The sequence below is a fragment of the Acanthochromis polyacanthus genome, chromosome 4 (genome assembly GCF_021347895.1).
Source record: "Acanthochromis polyacanthus isolate Apoly-LR-REF ecotype Palm Island chromosome 4, KAUST_Apoly_ChrSc, whole genome shotgun sequence".
NCBI classification, from domain to species: Eukaryota; Metazoa; Chordata; class Actinopteri; family Pomacentridae; genus Acanthochromis; species Acanthochromis polyacanthus.
Window position 1 is genome coordinate 31,839,617 of NC_067116.1, and position 17,452 is coordinate 31,857,068.

General features: G+C 39.9%; 2 protein-coding genes across 2 annotated transcripts in view; one reads left to right on the top strand and one right to left on the bottom strand.

The window, feature by feature from the left end:
• Positions 1-6: 6 nt before the first annotated feature.
• On the bottom strand, positions 7-2,646 carry LOC127533712 (uncharacterized). Its single transcript, XM_051947458.1, has 2 exons — positions 415-2,646; positions 7-330 (listed from the first exon to the last, which is right to left on the bottom strand). The coding sequence occupies exons 1-2, from the start codon at positions 2,355-2,357 to the stop codon at positions 276-278; spliced, it is 1,998 nt and encodes a 665-aa protein (XP_051803418.1). The 5' UTR covers positions 2,358-2,646; the 3' UTR covers positions 7-275.
• Positions 2,647-5,334: 2,688 nt separating this feature from the next.
• Positions 5,335-17,452, top strand: part of rab6ba (RAB6B, member RAS oncogene family a) — a 73,466-nt gene continuing 61,348 nt past the window's right edge. The window contains 1 exon segment of the mRNA XM_051947265.1: positions 5,335-5,596. Within this exon segment, the coding sequence (XP_051803225.1) occupies positions 5,527-5,596 (70 nt within the window). The 5' untranslated portion in view covers positions 5,335-5,526.

The following is a 17,452-nucleotide window of genomic DNA, read 5'->3' on the forward strand; positions in this document are numbered from 1 at the left end:
GGGGGGTACACTGTTTTTCTTTTTTCTTTTTTTTAATTTTATTATTATTATTATTATTATTAATTTCGAAGACATTTACACATTTATTTCTTTAGAAGTTATAGTTTTATTTAACAACAAGCATTGTATTTTGACAAGTTGCCCAACTGAAAACAGTTCATTGTAGGCCTGCTTAAAAACAGAACAAAAAAAAGGTAATTTTAATTCATTTAAACTCTTAGCATAGGCCTAATTAATTCATAAACTAAAATCTCTTGGCAACGGTTTTTATTAGATTATGACGTTTCTCCCATATCTCTGCTGCCACGGGTGTTGTCTTCATTTGTTTGCCTATGAGACAAAAAAACGGGAATCAGTGACTGTTATTATAACAAGGTAAAGGGTAAAACGCATCTTTCATAGTCTGGCTTCTACCTCGAAGGAGGCTTTTGTGACGACTCGGTGCTGTTGCTGTATTTCGCGGATGATTTCACAGCAAAGAGGGCCTTCTTGTTCTCCAGGATGAATTTGTAGAACTCTGCACAGGTCATAGCCAGATTCATTTTAATTTTTATCTCTGCACGGACAAGCTCCATTGAACACCTGTTTCGCACGTCAGTCCAAGCGCCTTTCATGATGGAGAAGACCCGCTCTGAGTAAGCATTGCTCACAGGAACGCTGAGGACGAAGGACAATAATTTTGTAAACTGCGGAAACGTGGACGGGGTCTTCAGTACTTGGGCCCAAAGATCGCCAACTGAGTTGCTGCTCGTGTCCAGATGGGCCAATACATTCTTCAGAGCGCAGTTTTCGTTATAGAGCTCATCCAAGTCCAGATGCTCTTCCATGTTAAGAGCGCACACTGCGTCTTTAAGTTTACTGTATCTGATCTCTCTTTGTTCCTTGATATTTAAACACTGTACATTGTAGAGATATCCAGTTTGTGAAAAGTCGAACCACTTCTCCAAGTAATCCACAGCAACTTGTAAGAAAGAGCTAAACTCTTGGCGTAGCCGGTCAACTTTATTGCTGGGAGAGGAAGCCATAATATCATCCACTTTTGTGCCAAAGAAAGCGTCGTTTTTGCGCTGCTGCAGTTTGACTCGGAGGTCGTTCATCACTCCATATACCTCAACTGAAGTGAGACTGTTGCTTTCAAGACTGAGGACAGCTGTGGAGAATATTTTGAGAACATTCTGAAGGAAGAAGAACGTGATTTCAAGCTCATTTGGATCATCTTGTTCGCCATGCTCGTGCCCCTTGAGCGCATCCCAAATGGCACGGGGGCATTCCTCCTGGCCCAGCGACAAAAAATAACTTTTCACAGCAGGCCAGATGCTCACCAGTCGATTTATTGCAGGGAGCAAGCTCAACCAGCGTGTGGGGACGTGGCGTAACAAGGTAAGATACTCCATATCAACAAATTCAAACATTTCTTTTAAACTGGCAACTCTTTTTGCGGAGCAGCTGAAATGGTTGAATGATTTAAGAACTATGTTTTCAACATCGACTTGTAGCACATTGCAGGCCCTTTTAACTGCATTGTGGATGATGTGAGCTGGGCAGTTTGCTGGGATGATCTTGCTGTTTTTCTGCTTTAGATTTTGGTAAACTGAGTGTCGCTTGCCATAATTTACTGGCGCATTATCAGCGGAGAAAGCTGATACGTTGTGGATGAGGAGGTTGTTTTCCTTTAACTTTTTTAACAACATGTCAGTGATTGCATCCGCACTTTCCTCTGCCTGTTCATAGAAATCCAGCACTCTGTTCTGAATGCCTTGCTCTGGGGTCCAAAATCTCACTGAGAGAGGAAATGTTTTCACATTGCCTTTATTTGAAGCATCAGTAGCGATAGAAAAAAAGAGCTGCTCTGTGCCAAGGCTATGGGTGAAGTCAGATGCAAGAGGAGCCAGTACATTGGTGACAAGGGCCTCTGCTTTGGTGCGACCACAGCTTATGAGTTTGGCAATGGCTGAATCTTGGTACAGTTTTGGTGTCAGTTTCATTGCGCAGTCAAGGGACCGGTATGACTGCTGATGAGAAACGCAGTGAAATACAGAAGTTAACTCTGCAGCAGCAACCTTACTGTACACTGAGTCATCCTGTGGCTTGAAGAATGATGATAGCAAAGTGTTGGTCTGTACAGCGTTAGTGTTATTTACATGCTGCTTGCCGCTAGCGTGAGACTTGAGGTCTGACTCTCCCCCGTGAGAAATACTAAAGTCTTTTCGGCACACTTTACAGAACGCCTTATTTACATCCCCAAATGCAGCCGTTACCCATGTATATTTCCTCGTCCATTCCTCTCGGTATTTGCACAGACGTTTTTTCTTTGCTGGGGGTTCATCAGATTTTTCCGGAGCATTGTTCACCTCCATTTTAACAATGAATGTGTGTTAGCATAGCATACATTTCGCGCCTATAAAAAATATAATACAAACGTCATAATTCATGCGCGAGTGACCACTGCGCAGGCTGCAGAAGGCCTGAGACATGAAGGCCTGAGACGAGACGGCCAGGCAGCGGCCCGGCAGTCATGTTTTTGGACCGTGATAACAGGTGTATGGCTAATTTCGGGACAATTAGAGCAAAATTCGGGATCCGGGACAAGCGGCTGAATTTAGGGACTGTCCCGGATTTTCAGGGACGTCTGGTCACCCTACACACACACCACACACACACTCCCACATTCCACGCACACACGTAGTCCTGCACGCACACACACACACCATATCTACATTGTATATAGTTCACTTGTAATTATTTTCATAGAATAGTTAATAAATACCTCATTTTAGACCAAATTACAGTCTTGTGTTTCTTTGTGTAGAATGTGGTCAATTTAAACGAGGACTCAAGACTTTTTGATATGAGATTGATCAAAATTTTTATGAATATTAATTTTTTTATTAATATTAAATTTTTCCCTAGAAATCTAGGGTGGTGCCCCAATTATTGATAACGAGAGCAATAAATCATAACGTAGTACTGCTACAGAGGCGGGCTAAAAGGTTGTCTTTCAAATCACTCTGCAGCAATTGGGTAGGTATACAACCAATCAGTGCAACGAATAGGCTGACGGAGTTCCTCGAGCGCCGGATTGTGGCTAAGTCCCATTAGCTTCCCAACCAGCGGAGCCAACTGGTATGTTAAGGATTTGCCATATCCCGTCGGCATAAGTCCAAATACGTCTTTCTTCTCAATGAAACACTTCAGTGCCGTCCTTTGTTTATCTTTCAAGTTGAATTTTAGCTTCAAATCTTTAAGGGCTGTGGCCAAAGCCGAGTCGAAAGATAACTGTTTATTGTGTGCCGGTTGTTTCTGTCAGAATCGTCGCGCCTCTGTCGTCACTTCGTTACGCCCGCCTTCTGACTCTACACTTCATGGTGATTCCTCCGGCCATTTTTAGGAGCATCCAGCCTCGAGCCTTATGGAGGGTAACTAGACCCACCCTGGCAGAGAATTAAATTCGTTGCCGTGGGTTGTCTAGCGTGGCTAGGCTACCAGACCTGGTGATCAGTGGCCTAAAGCCTTAACGGCTCAGGTGCTAGTTATCTAAATATGACCAAAAACAAAATTAAAGATGTATTATTTTGCGTTTTACCATAATATGTTATGTTGTCTAGTTGTATTCAGTTTTGTAGTACAGGTTGTTGTCAGTTGACAGTGTGGTTGCCTGATGTGACAACAGTATACAAGACATCACAGACATTTTAATACATTTTTTTATTCAATAAAAGCCTGATCCTTGATGGGATTCTTATTTGCCAGTGTGGCTCTAAAACTAAGTTTTACACCCCTGCTGTGGAGGATTGTGGAGGATCCAGAGTCCATCTGACACTGGCTGAGAGGATAAGTTGTCATTCCATCACCAGGCCAACGCAAAGAGACAGACAACCATGCACACACACATCTACGGCCAGTTTATTTGTCAGCTATCAATTATCTGATATTTGCCACACACTTTTATTTTTGAACTCAACCTTGAGCAGAATTCCAGATATGTTTGCCTCCTGCATAACTTTTGTATGTTTGTTTTCAAATAACTCCCCCAACGTTATGAAAGTACTGTAGAAAGTTGATGTGTTTTTCAAATAGATTTTACATGGGATTTTTGAACTACTTTCTGTGACTTGAAAGACTTTCCCTGTTTTGTTAAACCACATGTAATAACTAGCAAAGTAAAAAAAAAAAAAAAATGTACATGTTAACCGTTAAAAAAACAGCCAAAGCTATAAATAGTACTCACATTAAAACCCTGTATTTTTTAAACAATGGTAGATTGTTCCTTGATGCAAAAAATATTTATGTGTATAAAGGATTCAAAAAAGTGTCTGTTATTTTACTGATTTTTGGTTTGTGTAAAATACAGATCATATTTCATAAAAAGTATCAATTTACATTTCACTTTAAAAGAAGAACAGGTCAAATTGTATATTGTATCACATAAAAATCTGTGTTTTTACTAATAGTAAATCGCTCTTTTACAATATGTGGCCAAAAAATTACACAGTTTTATTATTCTAGTAATTACACAGTTCTGCATTTAAATGAGCTAAAAATATATTTTTTCTCGATATTTGCTGTTATTTTTTTTTACCATTTCAAAGATTTTTGAATATACACTGTTCCACTATTTTATATGACTTTCTTCCAGCACGTTTGCTGCCAGATATTTATATTTTTTCATAAGGATTTAACTAAAACCAAAACAAAAAAGTCAAATGTTTTACTATGCAACGTTTTTACTGATTTATTTTGATTTTAAAACTGTGATTTTATTAAAATGACACAGCAATTTCACTGCATTTAAAAAGCAAATAAAAATAAAAACAGAAACATGTTTCAATCGTATTGAAGTGTTTGCTGTTATTTTCACCATTTGAACCGTTTTGAAAATAATTCCATCATTTTGAATGTGTTTTTCTCTGGCACCCTTGTTGTCAGATTTTCACATCTTTTGTTTGTTAGATTTTCTAACAAGAATTATTTGTTTGTTTATTTGTTTTACAGAGCATGACCAATTTAGAGAGAAACGTATATTTTGAAAGTCAACCCTGACGAGAATTTAGGATGTACTTGCCTCCTCTGCATTGTTTTTGTTATTTTTTTTCTTTTGGCCTGCAAGTATTCTAACTTTAAATATAAAAAATGTGCTAAATCTTTTGAGTACAATGTGTGTAAAATGTTTTGCCAGACACTTGCATGTGCGGCAGTGTCTGTATGGTCTGTGTTGAACTGAGAAAATGAGATAAAACTGGCTCCCAGCAGCAGTTTCGACACGAACTACCTCCCTGTTCACTCCTCACATGACGTCATTTTATATCACGGCTGTCAGTCCGGCTTGGATAGGAGCATGCGCAAAAGCCTCCAGTCGAAGCGTCACGGCCCGGTGCAGCAGCGTTCCCGTCACGGAGAGGGAGAGAAGCAGCACCGCCGCCTTTTCCATCCAGCATCTCTGCCGACCAACACCGAACTCGAGTGGGAGCTCACAACTACACCAAGACCGTCCATCGGCGACTGTAGTCCCCCCTCTTCCTCCTCAAAATGTCCGTTGGCAGCGACTTTGGGAACCCGTTAAGAAAATTCAAACTGGTCTTTCTCGGGGAGCAAAGCGGTAAGACGCGTTTAATTTCTACCTACAAGTTCGTTTTCGGTGACAAGTGAGGCACCTGCCGGCCGGGCGACAAGTTCTTCTTGATGGAAACGGTTAGCTAGCTGGTCGTGACTTGTTGTGGTGTTTAAAACTGAAGAAGAAATGTGAAAAGTGACAGCGGAGGGCGTTATTTTAACCAAAGTGCCAGCTTCGCTCAGCAGTCCCTAAGTTTAACTGGCTTTAACGTCCGCCAGCCAGGACTAGCTGTGAAGATTTAGCTGTAAATGCTCGCTAAATGAGGGTGTGTGCAGCTCCAGGTCTGATGCTGCTGTGGATGGTACAAGTTGGTAAATATTGCTGTGTGTTGAGACACACCCAGGTTGTCAGTGGCGATGAGATAAGTTGTGTGGCTGCAGTCTCTGCCCTGGTATTGTTCCAGTCTGCCTGCTGAGTGAGGCTGCAACTATCCAATACCTTCAATCATCTTCATTTTCTCGAGTAATTCATGAGTTGTTTGGTCTGTGAAATGTCTGAAATAGAGAAAAATGTCGAACGGTGTTTGCAAAGCCCGAGATGACATCTTCAAATGTCGTCTATTGTCTAAGAATGTACAATTTAATGTCACAGCAGTAAAGAAACCTCACATGTCAGAGGCTGGTGTCAGAGAATTTAGACTGTTTTTGTCCTTTCAGAATTACACCACAGTTTAACTGATTTTCGACGTAGTTGAGGACAAAGCTAATAGTTGACAACTAATGAATTACTCGATTAATAATTGCATCTCTCTTGGTTAGGCAGACCAAGTCCATGTTTTTGCACACGGATGTGCTCTATAAATTTTAATCAGGGTTGACTGTCGTGCTTATTACAAGGCCAAAACTGATAATTAATTGGGTCAGTTGTTCGGTCTGTAAAATACCAAAAAATGGTGAAAAAAGTCAATCAGTGTTTCCAAATGCCCAAGATGATGTCCTCAAATGTCTTTTGTCCACAACTCAAAAATATTGAATTTATTGTCACAGAGGACTGAGAAACTTGATATTTAAGAAGATGGAATGAGATAATCCAGACAACAGAGCTGATTATGGACATCGTGGATACATTTAATAGTTGCTCTTCTGCTCAGACAGACCCAATCTGTGGTTTTGCACACAGATCTGTTCTATGAATTTTAATAGGGGTTCACTGTCTTGTTTTTTGTCAAGGCCATTACTGATAATTTGTTATAATGCATCCTAGGAAGCAACTAGGGATTATTTTCTTAATGAGTCGGTTAGTTATTTGGTCTGTAAAATGCCAGATAATACTTAAAAAGTCAATCAGTGTTTCACACAATCTAGCATGATGTGTTTAAATGTTTTGTTTTGTCTGTAACCCAAAAATATTGAGTTAAATATCACAGAGAAGTAAAGAAACTTCACAATTACAAAGCTTTAATCAGAGAATTTTGACTTTTTTCTCCTGAAAAATTACTCAGACTGATTAATCGATTATTCAAATGATTAGGGTGTCATTTAATAGATGACAGCTAATCAATTTATTGATTAATCATGGCAGCTCTCCTGCTTCGACTTACAGAAGCCTATAGCGATTATTAATAATCAAGGAACTAGGGAAGTCATGATTATTTTTATAGTTGATTATGTTTTCAACTCATCAGTCGATCAGTTGTTTGGTCTATAAAATGTCAGAAACAGTAAAAAATAGTTGGAGCGTTTCCCAAATCCCAAGATGATGTCCTCAAATCTCTCATTTTGTCTGCAACTTAAAAATATTCAATTTAATGTCATGAAGGGCTATAGAAACCAGAAAATATTCACATTTGAAAAGCTGGAGTCAGAAGATTATTTTCTTGATAAAGTTGTTTGGCCTATAAAATGGTGAGTCAGAGATAAAAGATAAAAATTTAAGGACGATCGATGGATGATGTTACCCATTGGGCATGAGTCCTGTTTTAAAGCCTCAATTTGCTGTTTGGCTGTTGCCATCTTGGTCTTTGAAACCAGATATAAGAAGTGAGCTTGTTCATCTGACTCTTTGTATGACGTTATGGTAGCCACTTGGAAGCCTATCCTGCTTTATCATCTATTTCCTCTAAATGGGATCATAGTTTACAAAATGAAGACCTTGAAAACCTAGAAACTAGCAGCCAAGACCGTAAACTCATTAGGATAATGTCATAATAGTCTTATAATATTATAAATTAAGTTAGAAGTAGGGTAATTTTCCTCATATGCTTTTATACCATGACTGGTTTTTGCAGCCAAAGCAGTCGCCCCCTGCTGGCTGTTATAGAGGATGTAGGTTTCACTTCTGCTTTAATGGAACTTTTCAAAGCATCTCTTCTATAGTCTATGCGATGATTAGCTTCACAGTTGACAACTAATTGATTAATCGCTGCAGCTCTTGTGCTGAGGCTGAGCAAATTTGTTTTGAACCCTCCCCTTCTCTTTGAGTCTGAGTTTCCAAATCCAAGCATGACACAAAATAAAACATTCATGTGGAAACTCATCCTCTGGGTTCTGTTCCATCCCAAGCTTCACTTGCCCACACCCTCAGACTGTCAAAAGCTTCTCCTCTTCTGAGCCAACAAAATTGTTTTCCACAAGATTACACTGAGCTGGCTGAGACATGATTTGAATGTCTAGGTATATATATATATATATATATTTTTTATTTGAGCGGCCCAGGTCTGTTTTATGGTCCAATTCGGAGGTCTTCAGCTGCCAAATGAACCACATTAGTCACAGTTCAGTCCTCCTGTAGGTCTTATTGATCATCCAGTATAGTGGGGTCATGCATAAAATTGAATAATGGTTCGTTTACAGCCGTGTGGCATACTTATTATCTAAATCATACTAAATTTATGTTGTCTAATAGCCAACCAAATGAGGAACCATCACAGAACAGTGAAATACCACAGCATGAACCATCTTGTTCATTCCCTGTTAGCTGGCTTTTATTTTACGAAGCGCTTGATTTCAGCTGAATTTCTATGAGCAGAGCATGACTTTTAACGTCAATATTGCAGTCGATCATGTTCATTTAAATGCGGGAAGCCAGCGATCAAGATTAATATTCGATTAATTGTGTTGTCCTGGTAATCAGTGAAGAAAATAATCAGTTGTAGCCTTTGTTAGAACAGATTGCAGTGCATTCAGAGGTTTGTTTTCTATCAAAAGTTATTAGATGTGATGCTTCATACTGCTCTTTGTAAGCAATAAAACTAATAACATGCTCCCCTCTGTCTTTTCACAGTGCTTTCACCTCTAAATGAAAATAAATTAGATGCATTAGATGCAGTATATATAAAATAGACACACTTAATCCCTGTTAGTTGGCCTTTACTCTTGGGCAATTTTATGATATTAAGCGCCAAGCAACAAGCCAGAGGGGATTTGATTGCACAAACATAATATCAGGGAGTGAACTGTATTCACCAGACCACAAAGCCAGCTGAATGCTTTGATGTCATAAATTATGGTCAGGTTCGGCAGATAAAGAGACGTCTTCTGTTAAAGTAGCAAATTAAATCTAAGGATTTTAGATTGAGTGGCATAAAATGTCTAGTGAAGGAATTTAAGTTGATTTGAGCATATTTTTACTATTTTTGTGAACCGCATAAAGCCTCTACAGTTCAAGTACAACCATTGGTTTGTCTACAATCATTTGGATTCAGAATAAGCAGTCATATGCTTTTGTGTTCACTCTGTGGTTTTTAATATCTGGAAGACGTGATAGTCTTACATGAACATGAATTGGTTTTAACTTACAAAAGGCCTGAATTATTAATGAGGAACATTTCTCATCAGTGAATCATTTCACATCATGAGCAATGTGAGCCACTTAGTAATTAAATTCCATAATGGGGAAACTTCTTTTAAATTTGTTGCAGGCTTGCACTCACTGCTCATTAGCGTCTGGTGTTAAAGGATGGTGTTGTAGGCCTTGTTTACTCACACATTTTGACAGGATGGCTTGTATCCATGTTTCTTTCTGTCTGTTTTGTTGCAGTGAAACATATTTAATGCTACACATGCTATATAGTTGCAGTGTTTCATGTATTTCTCCCATGATGCATAATAAAGGATTACAGACTCAGCATTTCCTGTAATTACAGCTAACCTTACTGCCACCTAATCAAGGCACATACTGTTTTATCAGTGAGAGGAAGCTTTGGGTTGTAATGTAATCTTGGAGTATGTCAGATTTTATCAAGTGAGATGCTGTGATTTGTAGACCTTCATGAAATTGGAAAAACTGATGTTGCAATATTTTGTTTTTCTGTGATATTAGAAAACAGCTCAGTAAATACAGCATGGGTAAGATGCAGTCTGTGCCCTCAACACTGTGAGCTGATCGTTGTTTTGAGGTTATAGGGGAAAATGCAGTTGTGCTACAAATAGCAATTTTTTTAATTGGAGGTCCTTATTATAAAGTGGACAGTAAGACCTGCGTAGGGCTCCATTCTCCAGCAGGAATAGGGATGTAAATCTTGAACAATTTTCCTAACCCGTAGTCTTTATCAATCAGCAAACAATTAAGCAAATGTGTGCACTGGACATCATTCTGTAAGCTACTGATGGAACATCCATGTACAGCAGCTAATCTGTGGTACACCTTTTTAAAACTCTTTGGCAACTCTGTTAATTGATAAATGTTTTGCATGGTGTACTGGTAACACTTCAGTGATTTCTCTCTGCCACTTGGAGTCTTCTTTTATAGCACCCTGTCAAAGGCTGCCCAAATATTTTTTTTTCGCTTTAGATGGCATACACATCTGGCTTTGTACTTGTCATGCAGGATTTTTTTAGAGCTGATTTATTGGGGAAACAAATAGTTGCCTTGTGTGGTAGCAACCATTGCAACACACTGTAAGCAGAGGACCTGTTTATGGTCAGTATCATCCTTTCTGTGGCCAAAATATTTCCATAACTGACACAGCATTTATTTTAGAGTAAAAAAAAAAATCCCAGCTGAAACCTAACTTTTGAATTGGAGTGAATGCTGTTCTATCAGACAGAGTTCTCTTGTAGAGAGAACTCAATCATTAAAAATAAGATGGATGTGAGTGTTTTTTTTTTTTGTTTGTTTTTTCAGTGTTGTGCATATTGTGATCTTGTGCAGTGCTATCTAAGAGGTTTGTCAGGCTTTAGAAGGTTAGATGCTCTGGCTGGCCTCATTCTGTAGGGTCTTTGGTAAAATGTTGTGGGTTGTTGAGCTCTAAAGCCCTGAAGACCCCGTAGGTCTGTACTGAGGTGTCCTAGCCAGTCTGGAGGAGTCGTGTCTGTGCCTGTTATCAGTGCGAAGGGACTTTATTTGTCAACCATCCAGACAGTGGCAGTGCCCTGCCGCCAGCCTCTTGTTTGATTGGGTCGTCTCCGGTGGAGCTGTGTCTGTCTGACTTGTCTGCTATAATTGCAGCTGGTGCCCAGTCGGGCGTGAATCCCGTCAGCTCTGCCACTATCATTTATTAATGTACACGACTGGACTCAAGTATGTCAGGAACAGGGGCATCCGCAGCACCGAGCCTGCTGTGAAAAGACCACTTGTTCTTTCTGGGTTGAGAGTTTCTGTGTACAGTGAAGTCCCATCATAGCGGAAGTGTTGGAAAAATGTGTCTATAAAGGGAAAGATGGCATGATGTTCTGTTTTTCATAAAAGAATCAGCTAACGTCAGAGAGGTGGGGGCTCCAGATTAAGTGGGTGGAAGCAGGCAGAATGTTAAATGAGCTGTCAGGAAGTCTCTCCTCCTGCATACTTCTCTGGGTGTTTTCTACACTCCCTGTACAAAGAGGCCTGGCTAAAGATTTCCTTAACAAAGCTGAAGGCTTTGAGCGAGCCAATGAGCTGTTTCCAAGTCTGTGTGCCCACGCTCCTGGTGGAAGCAGCATTTTGACAGCTCCAGCCTGAGAGCAATCCATCAGGTCGTTGTTAGAATACCTCAGATCTGCATTTATTGTGTCATACATGTTTTGCCATAAGCAAGTTTTAAAAGGAGCAGTACACTGTGGTACTTTGTAAAAGCCAATTGTTTGGAGGTAATCCCCAGCTGCATGCTTCATTTCACCTCAGACAAACAGATGGAAATACATTTGGTCGATGCATCCGCATGGCTGCTGTGAGATTTTGCTCACTGAATCAAAATGCCATCTTCTATCTTTCACTACACAGAGATTGCCATCGCACCGACTCGGTCTGGCTTCAAAATACTGCTGAATCACTGGACCAATATGCTTCAGAATAGAGTTTAGTTGGTTGTCTAATGCATCACTCACTGTGTCTCCATGAAACAGCTTTCAGAGCAAATGAAACTCTGGGTTTTGGCTGGTCCGGACAGGGAGCAGTTGACACAGTTCCTCACCGAGGCTTTGGAATGACAAAGGCAGATATAGATACTACGTATTTTCACACTGATGTGTGTACCATGCAGCTTTTCTACACGAAAACTGCACAACGATAAGCAGAGGTAAGAGCAAAAATCCTACAGTAACTGAAGCCAGGCCACACTACTGATGCAGTGTAGGTAGTGCAGTGGACTCATCTTTCAAATCATGTTAGATATGATGCATTTCCGTGTATTAGTATGCAAGGCTTTGGCCCATTTCAGGCAAGAACCTGTCAGGTTTGATTTGAAACTGATTTCTAAAAGCTGCCTCCAGGACTTGATGTGTAGATGTGCACCCATTTCTTCACAGTAACAGACATACATTAGATGATGAAAATGTCTTGCTGTGTGAATCAGAGGTGGTTGTAGATGAAATGTGTTGAGAACACTGCTGGGATTTTCATGTGGGCTGGTTTGTTTGTTGTATTCCTTTCGTCACAAATGTTCCCGCTGCTTCAAACTTTATATAACATCTTTGGAAAGCCGCCTGCATGTGATTTCTTTAGAACACTAGCGTTTAAATCATCCTCTATATTTAGGTGGTTTTAACATTGTAGTACTAAACTGCAAAGAGTACCTGCCAGGCTAATAGTAAGAATATGTCATCATCTGTTGAATTTTCCCTGGCAGGAGTGACATTGATACAGAGGCTTTTGTAAAATACCTCCAGATGATTAAAAGCCATTTCACTATTCAGATATCTTCAACTCCAAGAAATCACTGCTTGCTCTGTTTTCTTCACTACAGTGCTGCAGGTCTGTCGAGCATAAATATAGCTAACAAAGCAAAGAAAATGCTGCCACCTTCTGAAAGTCCGAAGTCAGTTTTTTTTTTATCACATTGCATTTCACAAAAGATCTCCAAATGACAAGCCTATCTAGTTTTTGTAGACTGAATGAGCATATAAAACGTGGAGAAGGATTATTGATAATTCAGTGGTTAGCGTGTTTATATAGTCAATGAACAAGATTTCCTTGACCTCGTCCTGTGCAGGAGCACAAAGGTTCAGACTGAAATAGAGTTGTGGAGCAGCCACTTTGTTTGTTTCCCATTTACAGAGCCAGGGCTATATACAAATACTCAAAGACAGAATGAACAGCTACTGGACCATGACGAGATATTTGCAAATTTAGTTTTGAGGAGCGAACCACTGTCCTTGGCTGACTTTCAGCTGGGAACATTCTTCTTCACTCTCCTGCTTTTATCTGCCACACTGGAATTTTTAAATGTATTCATTTTTCCTCTGTTCTTTTTAAAGTTTACTGTCTTGGCTTGACGAATCATAAAGACATAAAACAACGTGTCATATTGATGTGACAGTTTCAGAAGTGAAGTGCTCTCCTTAAAGATGCAGCTGAGAACAGATGCATGTTCTGCATGGTGCCATTAAACCGTAACAGAAGAAGGTGGTGCAAACATTGGAGAACTATGTAGACATAGTTATTGAAGATCACACTTATCCAGTGGGTAAATGAAACAATACAATTATGAAAAATGAGCATGGCCTACTGCAATACTTGCAGTTGGACAATTATGGGATAACTGTGTGGAGGCTTGTGGTAAATGAACTAGTTGTGTAACAGCATGTACTGGTAGACTGCAACAGACTGACTCTTCTAGCAATCTCTAATTTTACTGAACCTGTTTTAAGTAAAAGGATGCTAAAGATAGGCAATGGTTTTGGTGTCCATCTACCCCAACATCCTGACATTCCTCTAAAATATAATCCTTTATTGTGGTACAGCCAAGAACTGTGCAGTAAACGTTACCAGACCTTCAGTTTGTAGGATTTTCCTTGAATGAGGGACTGTAGATATTTTATCAGTACTGACTTGAAGATTGAGTCCAGCCTTCATTACCTCAGCAGGAGTTGTAACATCTGATAATCTACCTGCATCTGAAGATAACTGGTCATCTCTTTCATTTCACATCTAATTGCGTCTTCCTGGCAACCGCTGTTCTTCTGTTATAGATTAAGGAAGTGGCTGTCTGACAGCTTTGATCTGTTATTGATCGACTCAGCTGCCCATTAATGGGGCTGCCCATTAATGGGCAGCTGAGCTGGGCCTTTTGTCTGTGGCTTTAGGTTAGAACAGATGTTTTCTCAACCGGGCACACATCTTTATGTCAATTAGTCAATTAATCAGTCATGTCTGGGCTCAGTACACTTAATAATTTGGAAGAATACTTGGGAGAAAGCATACAGTAACAACATAATTGAATAAAAATGAAAAAATAAAATAATCACATGGCATGGCAGCTGTGAGAATGTTAATGCTGGCCTGTAGGTCCATTGGTAGCTTCACCACTTTGATCTAGACTGAAATATCAACGACACTCAGAAAAATTTGCTTTAACATCACCATTTTAGCATTATCATTGTGCATATTTGAGCATCAACTCCCAGAGTAAACAGCTGTACACCCTGTGTCAGTTTGTGGTCTTTCAGAAGTAATTTTTATGATATGCTGTTCAACATTGAAAATCAAGTATGTTCAATACTGGCTCCTGTGTCACACCTGCACAGCTGGATGCTTCCAGCGTGAAGAGGATGCGAATGTTGGATTGTTTTTTTTACTGAAGGTTACGGAAAATAGACGACGCAGACAGCTGCTGTCCGACTTTAAGAAGGTGGGGGAGCAGGTGGTTTCCAAAAGTATCCAACTGTCCACCATGCACTTATGTCAGATCATAAATCTAGTTTCCAGTCTTTCGGTACCTAAAGGTGGAATATACAATTCATACCCAGTACCTGTTTTTTTTTGTTTTTTTTTCAAATTCAGCGAGTTCCTCCTCAAAGTCTGCTAGCTGCTGTGGGTGTGTGCTTTGAAGAAATCTGGTGTTTGTATGTGGCTATGCCTCTCTAAATGTGAAACGAACAAAATGGTTGGACCTATTCACACAATACTATTCTAGTATAATATACACACGTTTGAGCTTTTGTACAGGACCGGATAAAAAGGAGGAAAAGAGGAGATGGGAAGAAAGGGGGCGGTGGGGGGCGAGAGAGACGGTAAATCTGGCACTTTATAACCTTCTAAATATGCTAACTAGCTAAATAACAGCAATCCCTCTCCATAATTGCTCCACCTTTACCCTGCAACACAGCTCTAACAGTGTGCATATAAAACTCAAGTGCCTAAAATATTATTGGTGGCTGTAGGTTTGTGTTTTTAAAATATGTAATATGTAATATTTCCTGACTTATTAAGAGGTGCTTTCAGTCCTGCAGCAGCTGGTTTGCAGCCAAGGAATACCAAGCAGAGTGATGGTAGCTCTATATACATATGCTGCACAGCTGAGTAGGCGTGTTCCCACAGGCCCATGGGAAAGCACAGCCTCACTTATACACTCTGCCCAGAATAAAACAAATCAGTCTGCTGCCCATGCAGTGATGTAGAGAAACTGTCTGATTCAGTTCCACCCGCCTGTGTGCCAGTGAAAAGATTTTGGGAGCAGCTTCTGACGACACACTTTCACAAAAAGCAGGAATAAAATGGCGAGGGTGGGTGCCGCTCTCTTATAAATGCAACTTCTTACCCTACTGTTTTAAAGATCAATTTTAACAAGGATCCAGGAACCTTTAAAGAGCCTGACATTATTCAGCGGTTTGCAGACTATTCTCTCTGAATTGCGCGTCTCAGAAATGGATTGTCTTCTTGCTTAATGTGAGCTCTCTCGAAGGAGAAAGACAGAGGATCCTATTTAAACATAATCCCAGTTGCTCAAACAGAACAGCTCTGTGAATAAAATCCCCACTGTGGAGGAAGTTATTTACCCAGCATGGTACGTGACACTTGACTGAGTTCAGCAGGTCTCCATCAGTGCTTTCTCCAGCTCCCCAGATGAGCCCTCATCATGGGGCTGCTGTAGCCAGAGTGCAGCCTGCTGTAACCTTCACCTCACCTAGTTTTCATTGTTTTTGTTTTTTTTAATTTAAGTAATGAATTTTTAGCTGTTTTTATACATAGTTAAGCCACAAATTATAAATACTCATGCCACATTTTGATTTTGTAGTGAATTTTTATTTCACCTATCGGTTTCTTCTGGCTGAAATGACATAAACAAATGACAGAAGGTGGCAATACATTGTGTTGAAGATCAAATTAATCAATCAAACACTTCTTATAATTGCTAACAATCTTTTTGCATGTCTCCACTGGGATTTTGTTCCACGCCTCTATTGTGAAGATCTGCAGGTCTTTGTGGTTGTAAGGCTGTCTTGCCATCAATCTGGTCTTCAATTCCTGCCACAGATTCTTAATGGGATTCTGGTCTGAACTGGTTATGCCTCTCCCAGATGTTGATATTGCATGCTGATGTTCCGTTGTTTTCCATTAACCATTTCTTGATGGCTAGGCTGAATGTTTAAGATCACTGTTTGACGATCCAGCGCTGTTCAAGGACACGTTCCTCTGCAGACTGATGTTTTCCTGTAGAATTTTAATGTTGTCCTTTTCTCTCATGATGCTGTTTACTTTGACAAGAAAGTCAGGCCCATCAGCTGAAAAACACCCCTACAGCTTTACATTCCCACCACTGTGTTTGACTGCAAAGGTTGTTTTTTGGGAGTTGAAGGCTTCTCCTTTTGTTACCAAATCAAATCCATGTCCCTGTGTTCAACCTTTGAGATATGTCACACTGTAAAACTTCTTTGAATTTTTTATTATGTTTGCATAATGGCCACTGACACTTGAAAACACCTGAGTATGTCTTCATAGCCTTTCCTTATCTTTTGAACAACCTTAATGCCCAACTCTCTCTCATTGATGGAGCCTAATAGCTCACTAAGCTCTTTAGTTTAGCGTTGACTTAAAAACTACTACATCAGCTGGTCTTGATTTATAGCTCAATAGCAAACTCTAGAACATATTAGAAATTACAAGGACAGTTTGGAATAGAGGCTGCTATTTCTCAATCCTTCAAGGGGTAGGAATCATTTTGGACATTTAAGTCAAAACGTTAAAAAACGTGATCATTAAAATCTCCCATTAGGTCTCTAATGTGACATCTGATTGTCCTTTTGTCATAGTCTTTTGAAAGTGACTATTTTCAAGCACTGTTCAATGCAGGAGATTCCTTTAAGAGTATATAGTCTCATTGAGATTCTAGTGGAGCAACATGCAGAAGGTCCTGCCAGGATTTATGGCGTGGAGGCACGTTGAACATTCATCACTCCAGTTTAACATAGTAGGGAGTGTTTTATCTAACTCACTGGGCAAAGAAATGAATCACTACCAGACGACGCGCAGAGAAACAGGTGGCAGAGATGCTGTGGGGCCTCAGCAATGCAGGGCCAGTCTGAAGCCTCTAATGCTTACTCATGATGTTCTCATATTCAGCTATTCTTAGAGACACTACATTTTTCTTTTTAGTATTTCTGTCTTTCCGCAGCCCTTTATAGAGCTCATCCTGTCTTTGTACATAGATGGACAACAAGGCCTCTCCAGGCCTTATTTTTCATCTTTTTGTCTATTTCCCTCCTGAAT